Source organism: Neolamprologus multifasciatus, chromosome 5 (assembly GCF_963576455.1).
Source record: "Neolamprologus multifasciatus chromosome 5, fNeoMul1.2, whole genome shotgun sequence".
Taxonomy (NCBI): Eukaryota; Metazoa; Chordata; class Actinopteri; order Cichliformes; family Cichlidae; genus Neolamprologus; species Neolamprologus multifasciatus.
Window position 1 is genome coordinate 25,001,102 of NC_140443.1, and position 23,020 is coordinate 25,024,121.

Genomic DNA, 23,020 nt, shown 5'->3' on the forward strand with positions numbered 1-23,020 from the left:
TCCTCCTGGGTTGTTACGGAAGCTTGTGTCTGCTCGGCGCTCTTCTCCCCTTCTCCGGTGCTCAAGGTGCAGCTACGCCTCCCGCCTGTCTGGGCAGCAGCGGCAGTAGTGTAGTAGTAATCTGCGTGCCGCGCACTCGGCTCGCATTTTGTGTCACCGTGCCACCAGAAGAGGGGCGACAGACTGCTGCGCGTCAAGGGGATACCAGTCATCATCCACACGGTTCAAGCTACATCCCGTTGGGGGCAATGACATTGGCAGCCTGACGTGGGAATTAACGAGAAAACGCAAAAATGACTGTGGACTTTGAAGAATGTATAAAAGATTCGCCCCGATTCAGGTAGGAGCTCCTCTCGGGCACATAGTAGCTTTGCGCAAAAAATGGCACACCTTTTTTTAGGCTACGGGATTTCTTTTTTCTGAAGGGGGGATAGCACGCTTCGCCCATGCGGAATGTAACAGTGGGATCAACAGGGTAAAATGAAAGGACGTTGAAAGAGCCGGATGGCGATTCTCTATCCATATTTTCTTTATTGCATTTTTATTCATTGATTGTAATTTTCATATGGCATCTTTGTGATACATCAGCTGGATGTGTAATGGTGTGATTTTTTTAAATTAATTAATTTTTTTTAACATGGGCTGTGAATCAACCCAGTGCAAATGATGAGAGGAGGGACACCCACTGCCACGCACAATGAGGATCCATATTGCTGAAATGTAAAATTACAAGTGGTTTTCTAGTGATCACATCATTCCCTTAACCTTCTTACAAGGGGCACACATACATTTTGAGGGTATAAGGGGATCACTGAAGTACAGTTTGGGTGCAGTCTTTTCTTTAGTCATACAGAAGGGCATGCAGTCTCTAATGTGTGTCCGTTTGCACAGTGGAGAGGAGAGACCCTTGCAGCAGCTGCAGCAGCACCAACAATAGTGGCCCTGGCTTGCAAAGAAGCAGCAGGGAGTGGAGTACACGCTCTCTGCAAGAAGGGAGTTTGTATCCTGGGCATAAAGCCAGCTGTGCCTATCTGCTGGAGGTTTGTAGCCTCACTAGGTCCACGTGCCAATCTGGCTGCACTCCTGTACAGGCCAGTGGGGAAGAATAAAAGAAAGCAAGCAACATGTAGGCCAGGAATCCCCTGTTAAATATGCCAGTTAGAGGCATTGCAGATATGTGGGCATGCCTTCTACTTAGTGTTTTCAACTTAAAGGACCAAATTATGAATTATTTAGTTTGTAGAGAAATAAAAAATGCCATGAATCGGTTGTTAAGTCATCCCCTCTGTATCTCCATGTCAGCATTGGTTGCGTGTTTAGTTGCAGTTCTCTATGTTTGTCATTTTGTTGCTTCCCTCTTGCTCTTCCCCTGTGTCTCCCTCTCACAGTCAGCTCATCTGGTTTCTTCACTGTTGTATATGTCCTCAGAATAATAGTTAGTAAATCAAATGAGAAGGCAGGCAGGGAAATGTAAGAAAGAGGGCGAGGGGAGACGGACATCCAGTTGGCTCCATAAATCTCACGCTGTTTTATGGATGATAGATGGCTGAGAGAGAATGCCAGGAAGAGAAAGAGAAGCAGAACAGACTCAGAAACTTCCCCTTCTCTCTCTCCCGGTTCACTGGACGAGTTCCAGACCTGCTGTTTCCTTAGATCATAGGACACACGTCATGTGTATGACTGTAATTGTAATAAAGAAGATGGGGATAATTATTTTGTAAGTGCTGTTTGGACCATAGGATGCCTTCACTTTCATGTCCCTGTTCTCATTATCCATTCATCAGGATAATTTCAGCTGTACTCAGCACGGTTAGTTAAGTCACATGTGGAGCTCAGTTTTATATAACAATGATGCAACATATACTAAAAGAACTACTGGATAAGGGCAGCAGTGCCCAAAGGGCAAATTCATGTGACAAAACTAACAGTGAAAGTGAGGGTGACCCGAGTGACAGTGAGAGGGAGAGACGCTCATCATGAGGACATCAAGGTTGAGACAGTGTTGCTGTAAGAAGTTTTGAATGAAAACAATGTATGTGTGCTGGTGTTTCACTGAGTGTGTCATAACTTAATCCTAAAGACTGATTTGTTTGAAAAATAAAGTGACAGGTCAGAGTTGCGTGACTAAGCCATCCAATTAAAGATCATCACTGCAGAAATTTCCATTATATTGAAGCGTGTTGTGATCCAGCTGTCTGTCTCCCCCTCCTTGTTGGGTCATTCTGTAGAAACAGAGCAATCCTGTCTATCTTCCCACACACAGGCCTATAACACACACCCTCTCACTGCAGGTCTTAACTTGCGCCAGCGCTGTCTCTGTGTAAGCATCACTGAGTGAGAATGAAAGAATTTGGAAAGGTATTCGTGTCGGTGTATCTGTAACACATATTTTTGTTCAGCCTCTCTCTGTATACTGAACTCATCACCAGTGCCCTGCCTCCTATTCACCTGCTCTTTCATTCATTCTTCAACAAAGCACGTGTGGCGTGTAAATCTGCCTATAGTTGGTGGCAATGATTGATTTAAATCAGATTTCCTGGAGCCACGGCCCTGTTACACGTTTGTTTGCCGTCGTTTCAGTATTTCTAATCCCAGCACCACTACTGATTCTTTTATTGGTTAATTGGGGAGAAAAAAGTAGGCCTGCACAGGTTTTCAGTGTCACTGAAACAGATTTATTATCTGTGAGTCAGAGAACACAGCGCAGAAAAAGAATAGAAAAAGATCTAAATGTGACTTGGGTGTTCAAAAGCTCCACTGCCAAGTGTTTGTTGTCACTGTATCGCAGGTTAGAACATTCAGAAAAACATGCCGGTGTTAAAAAAGAAAAACGCTGATGAGCTTAGAGGTGAACAGTTTAGAACCTGCTACAGCTGAGAAGCATCATCTTGTGCTTGTGGTTTCATTTGATTCAGATGTTCAGTTGCTAAAACCAAGTGACATAAACATAAATGTTTCGAAACAGCCAAAATGACTTGTTTTACACGTTCAGTCGCAAAAAGGATGCATAACTCGATCTTTTTACAACATACATTTTGTCCTCTATTTTACTGTTCTGACAGTGTTGTTGTGATATAAGTGTTAATATTCAAATGGGTGGGTGTTAGCTGTTGCCTAGCAACAGCTGCTGCAAGCCAGACAGCTGAGATCTGGGAGAAATGAGGACGGAAAATTTAAGAATGGACGAGGCGAGTGGGCACCGTGAAAGACGTCATCTTCATTTGGATTTTCAGTCACAGAGAATTTTTGCTATCAAAGAAGTGTGTGAAAGTAAAAAAAAAACAACCAAATATTAGTGGTGTACTTGAGTTTATTACAGTGGAATTGCTGTTGGATGCCTAAATCCAGTGTCAGAGCGCATTTAGGAATAATATTAAGCTCACAGGAAGTCTGTCTGTGTCATTTGTAAACTGTAAATCAAAATGAGAATACTGAATATGGACTAGTGTTTGTTGACTCCAGCAATGGACGTTTTAGGCCATCGTGTACTGAGAAGCGACTGCACCCGTCTGCCTCCCTCGGTTTGACTTCTATCCCACGCACAGCGTATACTCAGCATCAAGCTGTCCAGACAGGTTGAGAGAGGGAGTCAATGGCATTTGAAAAGTGGACGCAGCAGATCGAATGTTCTTTTTGAAAATGTGTCGCACAGACCGAAACTTTATATTTTATTACACAAAACACAAAATATTTTTAGGACAGGGAAAAACCAAATCCTCGTCAAAGCTGCTCAGTCTATAATGTTTAAAACAAAACTAGGGTCCATGTAAAATAATTTATCCATAAGACTGGAGGGATTGTGCTACAGACTGTTGCCAAACCTGCGTGCCAGTTTACCTCATATTTAAATACTCTCTTCAGCTTTCAGGTAGCTGCATGTCATATCCCAGCGTAACAGCTGTTACACACATTCTTAACCATATTTCAACAGCAGTGTTGCATGTTCAGAACTTAATTTTGGTGATGGCTTCTCGTGGTCTTGCACGTCATTCTTTGGCTAGCCATCGGTTTGTGGTGTATTCTTTCAAAGCCTTGAGTTTACATGTTACAGTCACTGACATCCTGGTATTTTGGATCCACAAGAGTCGACATTGAGATGAGAGGGTTGAGTTTCATCAGTTAAAACTTGCACTCTTTGTGACTTGGTGAACAAAGTGCATGCACATACTCTATGGATCTGTTATTTAAATTAATTGCACACTGAGTCATATTATTTTTCTGATCGTTGCAATAAAAAATGATCTAAAAGGCACCAAAATCACAAAGTCAGACACAAATACCCTAGTTTTTTATGAACATGTGAAAGCTTTAAACAGTGTTATTTCTGCTCTATAGTTGGTTAAGTTGATATTATCTACAGTTTTGAGTGTTTCAGAGTTAACATGGGTAGTAAGAAAGTGTGCTTTTGAGACAACATGAAAACCCCATAGTCTGAGAAAAAGGGTGTGAATGTTTGCTTTAAGCTCCATGGCCATTATGTTATTATATGTCTGGCCGTTTAGAGCTGGAGGACTCTTATTCAGAAATGAATGTTATTGTAAATCTGTATAGAGAGAGCCCACATGATAATAAATTGCAAAATCGTGGAAGTTCAAAAATATCTCAGGTTTATATATCCTGATGGTGAAGTGGATTTGATAAAAGATTTGATGTGTCTGTATAAAAAGAGGCTTTTAGCTGCTCTTATGTGTGATTTCCTACAATTATTTTTAAAAGCATGTCTCCATTTATTGGCAGATTAAAGTGCTTTTTGATGCTCTAGTTGTCTGTCTGGTGCCCTGGTTTCTTTAACTGTCTGGATTTTTATTCCTTACCTACATCACCATTACCTCTAATCCTCTCTCTCTCTCTCTCTCTCGTTTTTTTCTGACACATCTTGACTTTGCTGTCTATTTGAGATACTGGGTGCTTATTGTTAAGAGCCTGTGAAATGTGTAAATATGCGTCATGCTGTCTTTGCTAGTCAGAGGCGGGAAAATAGCTCTGCTGTTGCCAAGAGTGACCAGTAGGCATTGGCAGGTGTAGACAATACCCTTCTCATCTCGGTATCATGCGTGATGGCGGGAGAGATTCATATCTGTCCCCATCAATGGGAAAATACTCAGCAGTTGTTTGAAGAGTGTGCCAGCGGGCAGGTGTGTAGTAGAAAAAACAGTTGCGTTATTTGCATCACATGGTGACTAACAGCCTAGATGATTTCAGACTGGATGAGAAAATGCATTAAAGTGCTGAATAAGATTACATGTCGACAAAGTAGGTTCTCACTGATAAACTGCACATGTGCAGATGTGATGTTGTCTGGAAAATGTCCCAGGCTTGTACCTGTTTTTAGTTCTAAGCCCAAAATGACCCTGTCTAACTGCTTGTAACCTATTTTGGAGAAAAACATCTTTGAGAGTCACCGTGACCGTTTGAACCATCAGAAATAAAGCCTCTTTACAACTGTTTTTGGCAAAATGTTTAAAAAGGCTCCAGACCGCTTGCATTAAGTAGCTGATGTCTAGACATTCGTTCCCAAACACTTTCTCTAATGCATCCGTGTACATGGGAGATGAGCAGAGGAAGAAAGGAAACAGCCTGGCTGGCCTGAATCACTATTCTATTATACACATACTCTCCATTCATATTAAAATCGAAACGTTTTTCTTTTCCAGCAGTGTTTGCAACCAAATCTGTTGCATTTGAGCTATAATAAAAGGGATTTTCCCTCCAAGATGGTAGTTTGTCTTTTACAAGGTATAGGAAGGTCATGCAGTTACTAATGCTGGACTTGGTCCTACGTGTTGGGAATTTATGTATTTTAAATATCCCCTGTCACTAATCTGTGAGCATACGTTAAAGCTAAAGCACTATTTTAATCTGTACAATGGAGTCAAATGCAAAAAATATTAAAAACTGCTAAATCTGCTTCAGTTTATGTTATCTTTGCCACTGTGATAAAGGTATGAAGGAATATCAGGGCGGCAATAAATACTTTTCCTTCTTCTTGTGATACTTTATTAATACACTGCGTCCAGAACATGTATCTACTCTAGAGTTAGGCAGCCACCAGAGGATGAGCACACTGCAGTCATTAACCGATGGTCAGCAACAATATTCAGGTAAGCTGTAGTGTTTAAGTGATGTTCAGTTGGTACTAAGGGGTACAAAGTTTGACAAAATATTTATTACACCACCCTGCCCTGATCCTTTCATACAATAAAAGCCACAATGAATATTATTCAAGCCCAGTTCTGACCTGAGCATCTGAAGGTTACAGCGGAAATTGAGACTCATCACATCAGGCAACGTTTTTTAATCCTCTGATGTCAAATTGGTGAGCCCGTGTCAGCTGTATCCACCGTTTCCTGTTCTAAACTAACAGGAGTGGCACCCGGTGTGGTCTGCTGCTGCTGTCGGCTTCAAAGTTAAACATGTTGTGCATTCAGAGATGTTCTTCTGCATCTGGTTATTCGAGTTATTCCTGCCTTCCTATCAGCTGGAAGCATTCCTTCGACTCTCTTCTGACCTCTGACCTCAGCGAGGCCTTTTCGCCTAGAGAACTGCCGCTCACTCGATAGCTTTTGTTTTTGGACCAATCTCTGTAAACCCTAGAGATGAGTGGGAAAATCCCAGTAGCTCAGCACTGTCTGAAATGTGATTGGTGGAGTAGACTTTTGTGTTGACTGGCAGTTGGACAGATGTCACTAACATAGCGATGTTATGCAGTGTTGTTTAGAACAATAAATGTGAGTATTTTGATTTGAATACAGTTTTGAATATTTGATTAGCCCTGAAAGTGTAATAGGTACATGTGTTGTTGCGCACGTACTGCGTGATATAGCAGCTTTGCTAATACTTTCTTTGCTCTGAAAGGTTCGACCGCAGCAGGTTGAGGATGAAGCAGATGGTGCCATGATGATAAACTCCTAATGATGTTAGTGATTAGATCAGGAAACCCTCACCGGAAAGAAATCACTTAGCTATATATTGACCTGTTAAACTATTTTAACCTGCAAGTGTTAACAGAAAAAACATGCAGACTGGCAGGGCCATAAAAATATCTCGTAACCCCTGTGAGTTTACATAAATATTTTAGTTCCCCCTGGGTATGTAAAGGTAGCGTCGGCTGTGAACTGCAGAAAGCTGGCCGGTCTTGTCAGAAGCTTCACAAACTGTTGTTACAACTTAGGAGGAGTGCAGTTTGTGGCAGAGTGATATGAAGTGCTCTTTTTATTGCATTGAAAGACATCAGGTGAACAAAGAGGGCAACCCCGCCTCAGTTGTTTTGCATGTGCACCTTGAATAGGTGCCCTTACATGACTCCAGATTTTAAAAAAGCGCACTGCTGTCATAAATTAAAGACATATGACATTGCATATGATGCGAAAAAGGCGATGCCCCCATTTGCCACCTGCAGATGTTTGCTGTGTTCAGAAATGTTGTAGCCAGTAATACTGTTCCTGTTTTTGTTTTAGGAACAGAGTTGTTGACATCCATCGACTTAGAAGCAGCGTTTCTGCTCTTGCAGCATTTTGTTTGTTTGCTTGGAAACATACTGTGCACAGATCGCAGCTGCTGCTCTGCTCACAAATCTGGTATTCCCGCTCTGTTTTGCTCTTACACGAGACTCGATGTTTGCAAACGTGCAGGATCCGATTCTTTATTTCAGAGCAGCATAGAAGGATGGAAATCAGTAGCGATAATGATAATGATAGGCACTTGAATGGCTTCTGTACTGTGTGGTTTTCATTCTTCTTATCGGATTTGCATTTGTGTCACACGTGTGTGTCTGCCTCCTGGCCAGCATGTTGGCAGATCACATCATCTCATATTCCTCTTTCTGCCACCGTGCCAAGCACACAGAAGTTGGGCATGTTCATGAGAACATAGGCCCATCACGTGGACACATTCAGAGAATCCACGGAGTGCATGTGCTGGGGGACCTATATGAAATAAGATTATCAGTAAACACACTCTGATTAAATCAGCTGGATAGCCTACAGACCCCGTTAAAGCTCACACACTATCAGCCTCATACCCTGAGAAGCTTTAATGCAATTTTCCTTTCTGTAGTGTGAGGGATGAAGAATTACACAAGTGCCGTTGACAAACTGCAGTTTAAAGGACTCGCAAGCCTTGGGTCAGAGTACTTCTATGTCCCACTGAAAACTGTTTTTAGAAAACCAATTCACAATTCAGTGGCTTTCATTTTAAGAGGCGTCTCCATGGTTGCTGAGATCATAATGGATGTTGTACAGGAGGATGCTTTAACCGCAGTGCAGTCCTGAATATTCGCAATTCGAATCAAGCAGGTGCAAGGCAGCTAATTTTAGCTCGACGTCCTCAATTTTAAACTTTGTCAGTTATGTATTTTATCCCATAATATAACGTTATCGATTTTCGATTGAGGCGATTTAACACGTTTGCTCGGCTAACGTAGCATGGTGGCGCATGAGATGAACCCTCTTGTTTGTAGTATTCCCAGAGTATTTTAATTTATTTAATAAAATATTGATATTTTGTGTCCCTGTACCAATACAATATTGCCACATGAAATATCGTGATACTCTGCTTTATTACTGTGTTTAACATACAGTACAACTGTACACACAAATATCAGGAGAAAGAAAAGATCACATTAAGATCTCTTCGTGGTCCAGCTCACTTCTCCTGACATCTTTCATTTTCTAAATGCCCTCCTGTCTCAGGTCTAAAACATAAATTTGACTGAGTTACAAACTGAACTCTAATCCTGATAAAACGCAGAGAAACACAGGCACTAACTATTGTAACCCCCACATTGATTAAGCTGTATCTTAATTCCAGCTCAGTGGACGTGACAGTCAAACAGGCTTTTTCTATAAACTAGAACCCCAAAGTGTAATTATTAATTCTTTGTCTTTGGAAAATAATGCCAATCAAAGTCATAGTTTCATAATGACTGCGACTTGCAGCTTATTTTGGTCCAGAGAGTAATTACCCAGATCAGAGCCTGGGCAGCTGTGATTGAGCAAGTCGTGATTCATGGGAGAGCTTTAGCAGATTCTCATTTAATCTGGATGACTATAAAGCGCCACTTTAAGGTTTCAATTTTGCATTTATAGAGCGACTAAGTCTAATAGGCGGTTGATTTAAAGATGTGGCGATCAACAGCGTCAGCACGGACAACGTGAATCATCTGAAAACATCCTTTTGACAAAGTCTGATTTGTGGCAGATGTGTTGGTCTCATCGGAGTCGAGGGTCACTCCTGTCATGAGTGAGAAGAGTGAAAAATGTGGCACAAATCAGACCTTCTCACGTCTTTCATGCTGTGTCATGGTTTATTGTGAGTAAGCTCTCTGTGTAATCATTCAGTCCCACTAAGATCAGCATTTGGTCTGGGAGTTTGTGCAAATGCTGCCTCTTGAAACTCAATTCAAAACTATTAAGTAATTGTTGTCGTCTTGTTCCTGGGTTTCTTTCTTCATGTTGGTATTACAAGTCGTTTTCCCAGCAAGAAGTATTTGTCTATCCTTCGGCATCCCCCGCAGTTTAAACACATATTTTGCCTCACTTGAGGTGTATTTTTTAGACTCTTCCAGAATCAAAACACAGTTTGCTAGTTTTATGTGTTATGGTAGTTACTTGGGGGGGTGGAGTTGTTAACCAAACACGCAGACTGACTTTTGGTTTAACTTTGAAGAGAGTTCACAATGTAGGAAGTCATTAAATCACATAAGGGGGAAACCAGCTTCACCGCTTATGTGTAGTTTCTGGAATGCATTTGTGTTTTCCAGACTTTTTGTACAGAAAGCTACACATGAAACCTTGGGGCACTGTATGTGTTTGGACAGACGCATGTAGCTGTACAAACACGCACATTAAAGACAGAATCTGGCACCACAATGTGACACGACAAGGTGATTTTCTGCAGGGTTAAAGGGTCAGTGGTTTCTCACACTTCAAATCAACATTTGTCTCCAAGCTACTTTAATTATGATAAAAGTGGTCTTAAAATTGTGTTTTTTGTACAGAAAGAAATAAAACATTTGACTTCGTGGTGGCTTTCTGTGTGCCAGGAGGTTTTATACACGGTTTTGCATTTTTTTAATACACTGCAGTTGAAATAGCCATACATGTTTTTTTTCCTCAACTTGAAAACATTTTTTAAGCCAGGATAAACCACTTAAGAACTTCCATAGGATTTAAAGGCTAGTCTTCACTGTTTACATCCTGTTGAGGGGACTCGCATCGAAACCTAAGAGCCTGTTCCACAAGACTGTCGACGCAGTCGGTCTTCCGATGTTTATCTGTCTATAATTCTGGATCGTAGCTAGCCAAAGAAATCGCCGCCTCTGACGTCGGCAAGACTAATGCTTGTGTTAAAAAGAGAAATTTAAGCTACAAGTGCGTGTTTGTCGTCTACACACAATGTGGGAATTATCTGGTGTCGCGGGGCTCCATGCCTTCGATAAACAGCCCAACTGGTTCAACCAAGTGGCAGCCAAAAGACAGGAAGGGAGAGAAAAGAGTTGGGAAATCTTTGTGTGCACACCCACCAGTCGTCTTGTTGTGGTTGCACTCCTCTTCTTCACCTTTATCCATCTTTTTCCTCACTGTACTCTCTCCTCCAGCCTCCTATATTGGCAGTGTGCGGAGTGGATATGAATCAGTGACAGCGCAGCAACAGCGCAGCAACAGCGCAGCAACAGCGCAGCAACAGCGCAGCAACAGCGCAGCAGCAACGCTGACTGAGTTTCAGTACGCTGCCTAAGTCTGTTTTTGCTTTGGTTCTAGTTAAAAGATGGGAATGTAGCATGACTGGAAGGATGATCGATGACTAAACATACAGGGGCAATGACTGATGGCCGGATGTTTGTAGTAGAGGGGGAATATAGAGGAAGAAAGATGGTCCAAAGGGATGGAGTGCACCCAGAGGAAGAAAGACAAAAAAAATGGAGACAGATTAATGGCAGCACATACAGACACATAACCATGTATAAAAACCCACTGTGGTAAAATTTCCCAGAAAAGTATCTTAAAGACACAGAGGGCAGCTTCCGTAGGCTGACAAATGAAACAGTCTCACAATCATCCTGTTCAAACTGGAATAGAAGGTGTTTGTGTTTGCATGTCTCGGTCTTACATCTGGGGTCCACTTGAGCAGCTGGTTCAGATTTGGCCCAACTTTCTCTGCCTTGGTTTTAATTGTGCACACTTGGTTTTATGAACAGTAGTTTTCTTTTGCGTCAGATTATTAGTTTATACTTTGATAGGCTGTTTGTCCTTCCTGTTTACTCTCATGTCTTACTCAGCCCTCACGCTCTTCCTCCACCCACAATCCTGCTGTCCCTCACACCAAATGTGTCAAAATTTTAGACCACCGATATACATTTCCGGTGCCTTTAGTAAATAGCACAATTCACATAGTTAAGATTTTTTTGGATTTTTTTTTATGTTTCCTTGTTCTTACTCTCCAATCTCAGCTACAGTCTGTAGAGACATGCATATCTGACCATTTCCATCAGGTTGTTGACGCTGGCTTGCCGTGTGTTTGGCGCCCCACCAGCCCCAATCCTCGCTGAATCCGTACACCCCTGCAGTGCTGAAACCACAAGTGTGATTGACAAGCCAGTCTTGAGGGACATGAAAAGAAACCGGAACACCTTTTGCCCTTTCTTGGACACTGATGGATTCCCTAGTCATGTTTTCCATCTTTACATTCTTCAGCCTGCATCCGTGCCTGAAATCCCTGAGGAATTCCTTGCAACCAAATGAAAATATTCCCATCTGCCATGTCAGCAGTCCCACAGTTTCTTGGATTCATAAATCCCACCCCTACAAAGTCACATAAGCATGCACTCTTTCACGAAAAGAGTGGTTCTTTCCATTTGTTCAGTGGTTTGCCCACCGCGTACAAGTGGCAAGAAAAAAAATCACAACAGCTGAACCACATTCATCAAATTATAATGACAATTGATCTTAAAACAGGCAGGAAGGAAGGAAGACCGTGTCATATATTGCTTTGGTATGAGGGTGTAGGGATATGGTGGGTATGTGTGTGTGTGCATATGTCACATAGACAGATGTAGCTAGCTGAACAGGGTGGTTCTGTCAGAGAGATCTGGCCTGGAGAGCAGGAAGATTAAGGTTCAGCTCGATATGAAACAAGCGTAACCAGAGGTTTCATGGTGACTGCAACTTGCAGTCTACTTTGTACTAGAGTGTAGAAAACCAGATTAGAGTTAAAGCTTCACTTTGACTGCAGCCAAGCACAGTTTTCTCCCACAGTTTCTGAAACCACATCACATAAAAACTGGCTTTGTTAATTTAAAGTGTTCGATAATTACTGCTGACAATTTTTGAGGTCTAACTCGGGCCGGTCATATAATTAAATTTCATAAATGTTATGTCACCCTACTGCAGTCAGAATGCTCGCATCACAACAAGTCAGCTACATGGGAGCAGATAAGCAATGATCTTAGCTGATCTGTTCATTGTAAAATGTTAAGCTCTGAACTGGAAGCATCAGCTGTGTCAGAAGTCCTTGTGTATTTACTACCTCATTACCAACATGTTAACATTTGATTTGTAAAATATAATTCGTAAATCTTTCCAGCACTGAGCTTTATAGGTGAAACCACAACACTTCACTTGCGTACTCACGCTGTCTGTCCCAGATTTGTTTCTCTTGCTGTCTCAATGAGCGAGGCTCTTGCGTAAGACCACCCCGAGCGTTAATGTAAACCTGTCTCTTCATTCTGTCTCACCCAGTGGACTTTCCCTCCACTTCATATCCTGCTGCACTTCAGCAATCAACGATTTAATAATGCAGTCGTGTGAGGTGTTGTAATCTTGTTTTCTCGACCGCCGCCGTAGTCTTGGATAAGGACAATGCTTTGGTAGTCTGGTATTAGCAACAACAACAACAACAAAAATCTGGCCTTGTGGTTTTGCTGTTGCTTCATTTGGAGATAATGGCTATAATTTGGAGTGAAAGAAAAACGCTGGCCATTTGGAATTACAGTGACAGAATTTGTTCAACAGTGTTCATTAGATGCATAAATGTTTACCCCAAACTAAATTTGTCTGGTCTGTGAGCTCACTTTGTCTATGGTGCGCCTTCAGCGGATTCCATTTCCATCTTTACGTCGCACATACACACACGCGATTGTTTGTCTGCATGTGAGAGAGTTATTTAACAGCTTGTTGACTGGTCATTGGGAATTTGGAGAGTATGACTGATTCAAGTTTCCGAGTGGGTAACCGTGGGTGCTTTCTCACATGTTAGCGCATGATAACGGATCCTCTGCCGCTTGTTTTAGGTGAGGGTGCAGGAGGCAAGACACAAGACAACCATCCAGTGGTAAATTTTCTACACATACCCTGTACCAGCTCTATTGTAATATGGGCTTATTTGGATATTGCGTGTGAAGATTTGGACAGGTTAACCTGATCTATGTTTTAAGATTTACAGTCTCACATGCAGCTCCTTGCAGCGCACGTGTGAAACCAACTCATGACTTTGTCCTGACTGAGGTCATCAGTGTTTGCTGACAGGCTCCAGTGATGTAAGAAATAATAATCTCTGTAGGTAAACAAAACTCTGACAAGTCGTTTCACAGTCAGTTCAGCTTGAAAGCTGAAGGTCGATCAGATATAGCCAAACGATAAATGCTGATGTGCTTGGAATAGCAGCAGCAGCTACTCAAACTGCAGCAGACGAATGAGAACTCTGTCATTCAGTCACTTTTGCCATAAATAAACTTCTAATCTGTGCATGTTCTGTGAGCCCAATCACACTTTATAATTACAGTATGCTGAAAGACATCCCAGCACAAATTGGTTTAAAAGCATAATATTTCCTGGACTGGTAGCCAATGTGTCACAGAGTTCATGTAGGGGAAGTCTGACTCCTGAGCGTGACCCCCTTCCATTTAACTGAACTGCTTTTGTTTAGTTTTTTTTAGCACTATTGGCTCAGACCAAGAAGGTCCTGAGTTTGAATCCACCATCTGTTCAAGGCCTTTTAGTTTGCAAGTTTGCTTTTTCTCTGTTGGTTCTCGAGCTTTCTCCCACAATCCAAAGACAAGCAGTGCGGTTCCGTTAATTGGTGATTCTAAATTGCCCTTAAGCAAATTAAGGGATGGTTGTTTGTCTCTCTGTGTTGGCCCTGCAACTGACTGGCGACCTGTCCGGAGTGAACCGCGCCTTTCACCCTATGCCAACTGGGATAGGCTCCAGCCCTGGATAAGAACTGGATAAGCAGAAGAAAATGGATGATTTTGTTTTTTAGGAATAATTAAAAATGCAAGCAGGTGGAGTAGAGTAACAATACGAAGATAACAGCATAACTTTAAAATGTTTTGTCTTCCGAAATATCTTTATGCATGACACTAGGATACAGTAACCTACCACAGGAGTCCTGTATATCCAGTCAGAGTACATCAATGTGCTGCAGCCAAAGCAAGGAAACTAAAACCAGACCTTGCGGTATTTTTTGGAAAAGATCGACTTGAGTGAGATGAACATTGTCAGATGATCATTGCCGACCTTCTTGGGGTGTTTGGCAGTGACAGACCGTTCTTAAATGGATAAAAGTGTAAATCTGTGGTTGTTTCCTCTTTGGCACATCTGACTTTATGGTCAGCAGCAGCCTTATTCCGCTGATGTTCGGTCAGAGCTGCCAAAGATAACAGTGGGAAAGCAGTCTCTTGTGCAGAGCTGAGTTATTTCCTCTTTTGCACAACTGTTTCAAAGAGGCATCTCCTCTCTCTCACACATGGTCTCAATAAAATGCACACACGTGCATGCAGAGCCATAAATAAACACCTTAGCTTAGAGCATAAATGTGTTTCTCTAAGTCAGTGTGGGAAGCAAGATGTGATCAGATATTCCCACTAGTTATCACACTGCTTTACCTGACAGTGCTTTTACCAAGCCTTACCTGGTGATCAAGTGGGGAAAAACCTAAACATTGTGCTTGAAGGAATTCATGTACAAGTGAGCTTTTCTGGCAAAAGCGTGCTGGAGCTCGTTGATTCAGGCCCAAGACTGATACTGTATGTCTCACTGTATGTTGTGATGATGTCACTCTAAATTTCTTTGGAACTAGCCAATAGATAAAGAGTGCATAAGTGCAAACAAAAATATCAGCTAAGACCAATATTTAGCTGATACTAAAGACTAATATTTTGAATGCTGAGTTCAGTTGCAATTGCCACACCCAGATCTGATTACTGCCAGACCTCTTCAATCAAGAAATCGCTCAAGCAGAACCTGTCTGACAAAGTGACTTGGCTAAAAGATCTTAAAAAGCAACAGATCATGCCATGATCAAAATAAACTGAACAACTGATGAGCCTTTGACAGCCTGTAAAGTGTTATAAAGCCATTTCTTTGGGACTTCAGTGAACCACAGCGAGAGCCATTATCCACAAATTAAGAAAATATGGATCAGCATCGAACCTTCCCTGGAGTGACCGGTCTACCAAAATCACTCCAAGAGCACGTTGACGACTCACACAGGAGGTCACAAAAGAACCCAAAACAAGATCTAAAGTACTGCAAACCTCACTTGTCTCAGTTAAGGTCAGAGCTCATGATTGAACAATAAGAAAGAGATGGCATCCATGGGAGAGCTCCAAGGAGAAAACCACTGCTGACCAAAAACAGGACAAAGTTTCGTCTCACATTTGCCAAAAACCGTCTTGATGATAAAGACTTTTGGAGAAAAATTCTGTGAACTGACGAGACAAAAGCTGAACCTTTTGAAAGGGTTGAGTCCTGTTACATCTGGTGTAGAGTATTTCATAAAAAGAGCATCGTACCAACAGTCAGACATGGTGGTGGTAGTGTGACGGTCTGGGGCTGTTGTGCTACTTCAGAACCTGACGACTTGCCATAATTGATGGAACCGTGAAAGCTGCTCTCTGCCAGAAAATCCTGTCTGACCATCCGTTTGTCCCGTAATGCTAAAGCTCACTTGGCTTATGCAGCAAGACAACGATCGTTAAAAAATGGCTTAAGAAACAAACAAACCAAAGGTTTTGGAGTGGCCAGGTCAGACTGGACTGGAATTCTATCCAACATCCTTTGGCATGACCTTAAGCAGGCCTTTTGTACTATGCGTGGCTTATCCATACATACCTACAAGCATGTGTGTGTGCATTTCTGGGGTGGAACAAAAAGCAAGCCTTATCAATGCCAAACATTCATTAAGAATGGAATTACTTGTTGCCCTGTGGAACAAAAACAGACTCTTTGTGTTTAACAAAGCCCAAGGAAGGAATGCACACTTAGCTTACCTGTAAGTCTCTCTGTATCCGTCAGTTAATATCTGTATTGTTTCTTCTACCGTTGAATATAAATATTATACAATCCAGTTGAGCACAGTTAGGGCTGACTTTTTTTCTTTTTTACATAATAGTTTCTACATCCTGTGTATTTGATAACACAAACATCAAGCATTTTTTACATTTGCATTAACTTGCATTTACAGGAGTGGAGGCTTTTTCCACCATCTTAATGTACTCCATCTGTTTTGATTTACAGTAAAGTTCTAAATGTCAATGTCCACTTTCATTCTGATTTACTTTCTTTTTTTGGACTTTAGCTCCAGGCAAGTGGGGGATGTGATACATATCTTGGTTAGTCACTGGTTAGTCATCACAGCAGCATAATATCAGTTGATGCTGTAACTGTGCAGTGAAAATATGTTTTACAGTAGAAAAACTGGGGTTTCACAATTCATTAGTGTGTTTAGGCAACAGAAAGCTGTATTAGACAGGTAGGTTTAATGTTGTAGCTGAGCAGTAAGGCTAATGCAGGTGCCTGGTTTCAAGTCCTCCCCAGGCCATTTCATGGGTTTCATTCAAGTCGCTCTCTATTAGCAATAATAACTACACCCTGTGCTATCCTGTCAAAAAAGTCCTAAAGAAATATTGTGACTGGTATATGTATACAAGGCATTCACTATATAGAGGCACATTTGAAAGAGAGACGGCTCTATACGGACACTGGTCCTCTGTAGGAATGGCAGTCCAACTGAACTGTGTGTGTTTTTTTTGCAGTGACTAATGGAGAGCCATATTATCCACTGAATACTGTTTTTTGTGTCTGTCTGAGAAAAGAGACTTTCTGAGACGTCCTTACATTTATCACACTTTGCCTGCATTCATTCCCTCCCGGACAAATGCACAGATGTAAATATTTAGCTGTGGCCTGAACAAAAGACGCTCTGCAGGTCATTGCTGTCTGTTGCACGTTCTTCTCTAAAGAGGATAGCCAATATCTGTCTGCTCCTGTATTATCTTCAAGTGTGACTTCATTTCTGCTGTCTGCTACTTCCTCTGTCATTCCTCACTGTGAACTGGCTCTGGGTGGGTTGGATGCAAAGAGCACAGAAGCAAAGGAGCCCTGGGAACAAAGTGCTTTTAAACCACAGGGGTCTTCTTCCTCCTCTGCATTTCTCATGTAAGCTGCATCCGTGTGCGTGTTGCCCACTGCTAACACCCTGCTGCGAGGTCAGCGAAGGTTAAAGAGTTTAGAGATTTGGATAAATGTGCAGTCCTGCTATTATACTGTCCTTTTAGGCTTCCTGCTGATTTCAGTCTGTGTTTGGAGAGCTCTGCTGTGTCTTTTTATGTTTTAACTTCTTTTTTTTTAGAGCAGTAGCATCATAGTTTTTCCAACTCCAATACCGCACTTCCTAGACTGTGCTGTATCTAAATTTCTTGGGAAGCAATCTTCCTCTGTCTCTCGTGTATTCCTCTAACCCCATAATGTGAGAAGAATCTGTAGTTTAACATGTCCTGTCATGCAGGGGATTTACACATAAGATAAAAGACACATTAACAGAATGTAGGGCAGGTAGAGGACAAGGCTAAAAGTTCATGGAAATAAATGTTTATTTCATTTTTCCAGTGACTGGATATGGAAAAGAAAGACCAATTTAAATTATTGGACAAATCCAAACGTGTCATGAAAGTCTGTCATGTGATGTTACTGGAAAGCGAAACTGAGTTCACATTCTTCTGGGTGTTAACAAAGTATGATCAGACTTTTTCTTCAGGCCCAGGGCACACCTCTCTTCCACTTGGACAAAGGGAACATGGGTGTGCGTGTGACTGGGAAGTGTGTTGCCTTTTATCGGATTTAAATTTGGTTGGGTTGCGTGTGTGTGTGCTGTGTGCAAATGCATTTCCATATATGTGTCATACCTAGTTGCATGTCATCAACTTTGTGTTGTATTGTTTCTTCCTCATCTTTTCTTCCTGTCTGCCAACAATACAGAAATAACTGACTACCAAATCTAGACCACTTTTATTGATAAAGGCTCGGGCTCTCAGATATAGATTAACCTTGGTCACGGATGATGAACTTTTTTAAGTGGAGGTTTTCATTCATCTTTTTTTCAGTCTAGGACTAGCCTTATTCCCTCTCTTTGGGAAACCTGCTCAAAGAGTTAGGGTGAAGGTGCAGAAGGTTTGGCACCACTTTTATGCACAGTGTGGATGGATATTATGATCAGCAGGCTCAAGGGAGACTTTCTTTCCTGCATCTCTTTAAATATGAAATGTGGTTTCGTAGAGCAGATCACGGTGTGTACTCTTTCTAGCTTTCGGCTTTGAGATTTTCTGGAAACAGTGGAAACCATTAGTGTCACTTGATGATGATGATGATGTAATTCAGGCTGCATTTTTCAACAGAATGGCTTCCTGTGGAACTCAGTTTTCTGTTTCTTACCCGCTCTCCTCTTCTGTTGGCAAGAAAGGCAACAAAAGAAACGAAAAAAAAAGAACAATTGCACTTTCCAAGCAAAATCTGTTCCAGCTGGCACGAGTCTTGAATACAAGACATTAGAGAAAATTGATTTTTGTCTGCTTCACACTCGGTACAGGAGGTTTTCCAGCACACTTCCTGCCGGCCTTTAGCTGGAATGTACTCTGGAATGAGATAATGACGTTTCCACATCCCAGACTGCTTCGGCAGAAACATTTAGAAATGCAGGGTGTTTATAGTGTGAGGTGTACAGAACGATGGCTTATGAATAGTCATAACAAAGATACATTATATTTGGTTGAATGCTTTTTGGGGAATTGTTTTTATTGATGTTAGCACAGAGGTGGTCTGACAGCTGGTGGGAAACAGGGAAACTTCTCTTCTCTCCTTGAGTGAATTTGTGGAAGTCTTTATGTTGCGTTATACAGCTACTGCATGACTGCGAGAGGAATTGTTCTTCTCCATTAACAACTATTCCTGCCAATAATTCAAAGGCATAATCCAAAAGACGAATGATATACTGGTGAGACAGATGGTGAAAATCACACTAAATGAATAATAAAAGCCGCAATTTTAATGTTTCCTGTTTCAAAGGAAAGTGTGAGATTTTTTTGAAACACTACTTATGCCACAGGCTCTTAAGTCATTTTACCATGAGCCCGGGGGTTGGCCCGCTTAAAAGTGCTCTTTGTAATACTGTCACTCTTATTACTGTTCGTAACGTTCTTTCTTAAATTATATTTAACTGCATTTGCTTGACACTACAAGCATTGTGAAAAGTTGACAGGTTTCTGTTCACTGAAACGCCAGTGCTTTTAATTTGACACTGCTGATCATCCAGTGTTGAGCTTGTATTGTAGCTGTAATGTCATGTTCTGTCTTAATAACCCTGCTCTTTGTTTATTCCAGTGTATTTATAATTTGTGATTTGCTCGTGTGGCTGTGACACCATAGGTGCAGTGGGTTACTTTCTGTGTTAGCCATTTTTTCGCACTTCAACTTTTCTGACCTTTTTTTTTTTTACTAGTTTTGCATTTGGCTTGGGTCAGTGTAACTGGACCCTACAGAGGTTGCACAGGTAATCCAAATCCTCCAGGACAGCACATCAATATGATGCCAGATGTTTTGTTGTATTTAAGCATGGAGGAGATTCCAGGACACAGGCATTTACTGGACAGGACCACAGAAGGTCCTTCTATCAGCCGGACCGCTATGTGCTTTGGACTTATGTCAGTTCCCTCGCTGATGTAGTGAGTCCTGGGTTCCTCCTGGTGCACAACAATGCCCAGCCTAATGTTGCATCAGTATCCAGTTCCTGGAGGATGAGGTAAATTGATACCATTGACTGGCCCCCACGCTTGCCTGAACTAAATCCAATAGCACACCTCTGGGACATTATTTGTTGGTCCATCAAGTTCCACCTCAGAGTCTCTGTGAGTCAGTGATGGCCTGGTCCGGATGTGGAAGGAGATCCCCCAGGACACCATACGTCTCATTAGGAGCATGCCCTGACATTCTCAGGCATGCATACAAGTACGTGGGGGCTATAAAAACACTGAGTACTATTTTGAGTTTCAACAAAATGGATTAACCTGCTGCATCATTTATTCACTTTGATTTTTGGGGTGTCTGAATAGCCAACTATGGACTGATAATTTTAATTTCCATCAAATGACGTGGCATCCTTTTCACTCCTAACACATTACCCAGCCCACATCAGTATAGATATCCAGAATGATTATTTGCCAATAGGTTTGATGCATTTTAAAAGTGTGCCTTTAGTTGTCTTGAGCAGTCTAAAAGATCTTCTGCAGTTATGATATGATCATTATTTAAGAAGGTGATTTGTTCACTGCACAGACATCAGAGAGGTATCAGTCTTTTCATCTACCTCTCAGCAAGAAACCACTAAAGCATATGTCCAAATGTTGAACTCTTTCAAAATTTAAAATTAACATTAACAAAATGTATCCAAATGTTCGCTACCGCTGTTTTATGAGTGTTGCTTGAAATCATTTGTAATCCAGTTAAACTGAGACTCAAGGCTACCCGCGAGGTTCGTCCTTTTTGTCTGCATCCTGTTTGGTCTCTTTGTCCGAACAGCCATCGGACCAGTCAAATGTTTTTTCAGGGAATGAGTGTGATGTTTGTTGTGTGTTGGGAGTGAGGGAGGGTTTTGGGAAGCAGTGAAGGCATCTTTGTTCTCTGCACATAAGATAGTAGTGTTTGGCTTGGCTGGTTATTGGTGTGAAAAGACAGCCTGTTTAGGAAAATGTGTGAGGATCATTGACTGGAGGCTCTTTTAATGGACTCTGAACACGTGTTTGAGCAATTAATGGCACAGAGCCTTGAATCGTGTTGTATTTTGTTGAATGTTGGACTGTATGGATCTTTAAACACTTTCTGCCATGAAATTGCAGATTTTGAGATTTATACATATATAATTACACAGATTGCTAAATGCATTTCAGGTTTATCGTTTTATGTATGCTCACACAGACTTATGCACACACACAAAAAAATTAAACACGCTGTCTTCGGCTTTGTGCCATCAGCAAACACGGGAGTGTTACAGACAGGAAGCAGACAGATGGACAGACGCAAGCGTACGCAAATGAAACAAAGAGAGTAAGGAGACTGTGATTTGGGGGATCAGTAATCGACAAAAATTATAATTATTATCTCGGAATATTTATAAACAATACTGTTACTGAACAGTGAATATAAGATGTTTGTGTGATGGGATTGAAACTGATTTTTTTAATTACCTGAATGTGGTCCAGCATGGAAGAACAAAGAGATGAGGGCTGGGGCTGCTGTTGCTGTCGCCACCCAAAAACCACCTGCTCCTGATCTCAATGATTTCCATTAGTGTGGACGATTTAAAAAAACAAAACAAACAAAAAACCCTACATCATTTCATCCTCAAACAAAGTGACCTCGTTTTATATTTCCTTGCTTTTTTACAGCTATACCTTGCAGTTCATTAGTATAAAAGAAATGTAACCTTAACTGGGAAATGATCCTGAAAGCTGTGATTCGGCAGAAAAAAAAATAATTATTTTTTCTACTAACACGAACACGTACGACTTGAATAACAGAGCTCAGCTCACTGTGATGGGTGTGTTTGTATTGAGCAGGACTGACCACAGCTTAAAGCTCCTGTGGGATCAGCGTGCTACTCAAGGGCACTTTGCCTGTCACAGCGGGCGCTGCAGATGCATCACAAGCCACACTACAGCCACGAGCTCACCGCTGTAATGCACCGCCTCGTCAGTGACAAAGATCGTATCAGCGGGTTGATATGTTTCATCAGGAGGAGAGGAGTCAGTGTAGGAGCACACGTCGATGAATAATGTGCTTTTTAGAAAAGGAAGAAGCTGAAAGGAGTATTGGAGGAGCGGTGGCGGGGGGGGGGCAGGGACAGACACATTAGACACATTAGACAAAGAGGAAATTGGTCAGTAAAAAAAAAAAGAAAAAAGGGGAGAGTAATGCTGATGCCTGTTGCCATGGTGATGTGGGTCAATGACTGGTTGCCATGGTGATCGCTACTTGGAATTCTGGGAAGGGATATTTTGGCGTGTGCGTGTGGATGAGGGGAGACGTTTGTTCAATATAACTGAGAATGTGCAGCATGCGTCTGTGTGTACGGACGGGCACCTTTATAACAGCAAGTGTGGTAACGTGTGCTGCAGTAGGTCAGGCGCAGTGCTGCTCAAAATTCAAAGTAAAGAAAGATAACGGTGCAGCCTCTAACCTGTCATTACTTTGTGTAAGGATGATTTAGTCTCTAAGGTCTGCATATTTGAGCCTTTGTGTCTTTGAATTTAGTCATCAAAGGTCAGAGGTCACTGTGACCTCACTCAAGGATAAACTTGGTATTTATGACCAGTGTTGGTCAACTTACTTGAAAATAGTAATTAGTTACTAATTACTGATTACTTCCCAAGAAAGTAATCCCATTACTTTACTGATCACTTACAAAACCTGAATACATTGTAAAGCAATAGACAATTCTATTTTTTCTGCATAATCCATCAGATGAAATTCGAATGAAAAAGACTCTTTCTAAAAAATGTTTTATTAGTTTTCATCACTAACTTTATGCACTTTGCATCAAGCAAAAATTAAATTATATGCAACAGTCTTTGACTTGAAGGAATTTGTTCAAAATTTAAACCTTTTTTCTGCGTATTCCAGCGTATAAAATAAAATAATTTTTTGTGTTTACACTCACTCTTTCAAATAGATGCAAGTAAAACACAGCAAAA

General features: G+C 41.5%; 1 protein-coding gene across 2 annotated transcripts in view; it reads left to right on the forward strand.

Annotated features, from left to right (window-relative positions):
* The first annotated feature begins 142 nt into the window (after positions 1–142).
* The window catches only part of LOC146518823 (arf-GAP with coiled-coil, ANK repeat and PH domain-containing protein 3-like), a 56,684-nt gene continuing 33,806 nt past the window's right edge, over positions 143–23,020 (forward strand). The window contains exon 1 of one of the 2 annotated variants that reach the window (XM_085160324.1): positions 143–340. In XM_085160324.1, the coding sequence (XP_085016450.1) occupies positions 294–340 (47 nt within the window). In that variant the 5' untranslated portion in view covers positions 143–293. The remainder of the gene's footprint in view (positions 341–23,020) is intronic. The other variant, XM_085160323.1, reaches the window with a different exon arrangement.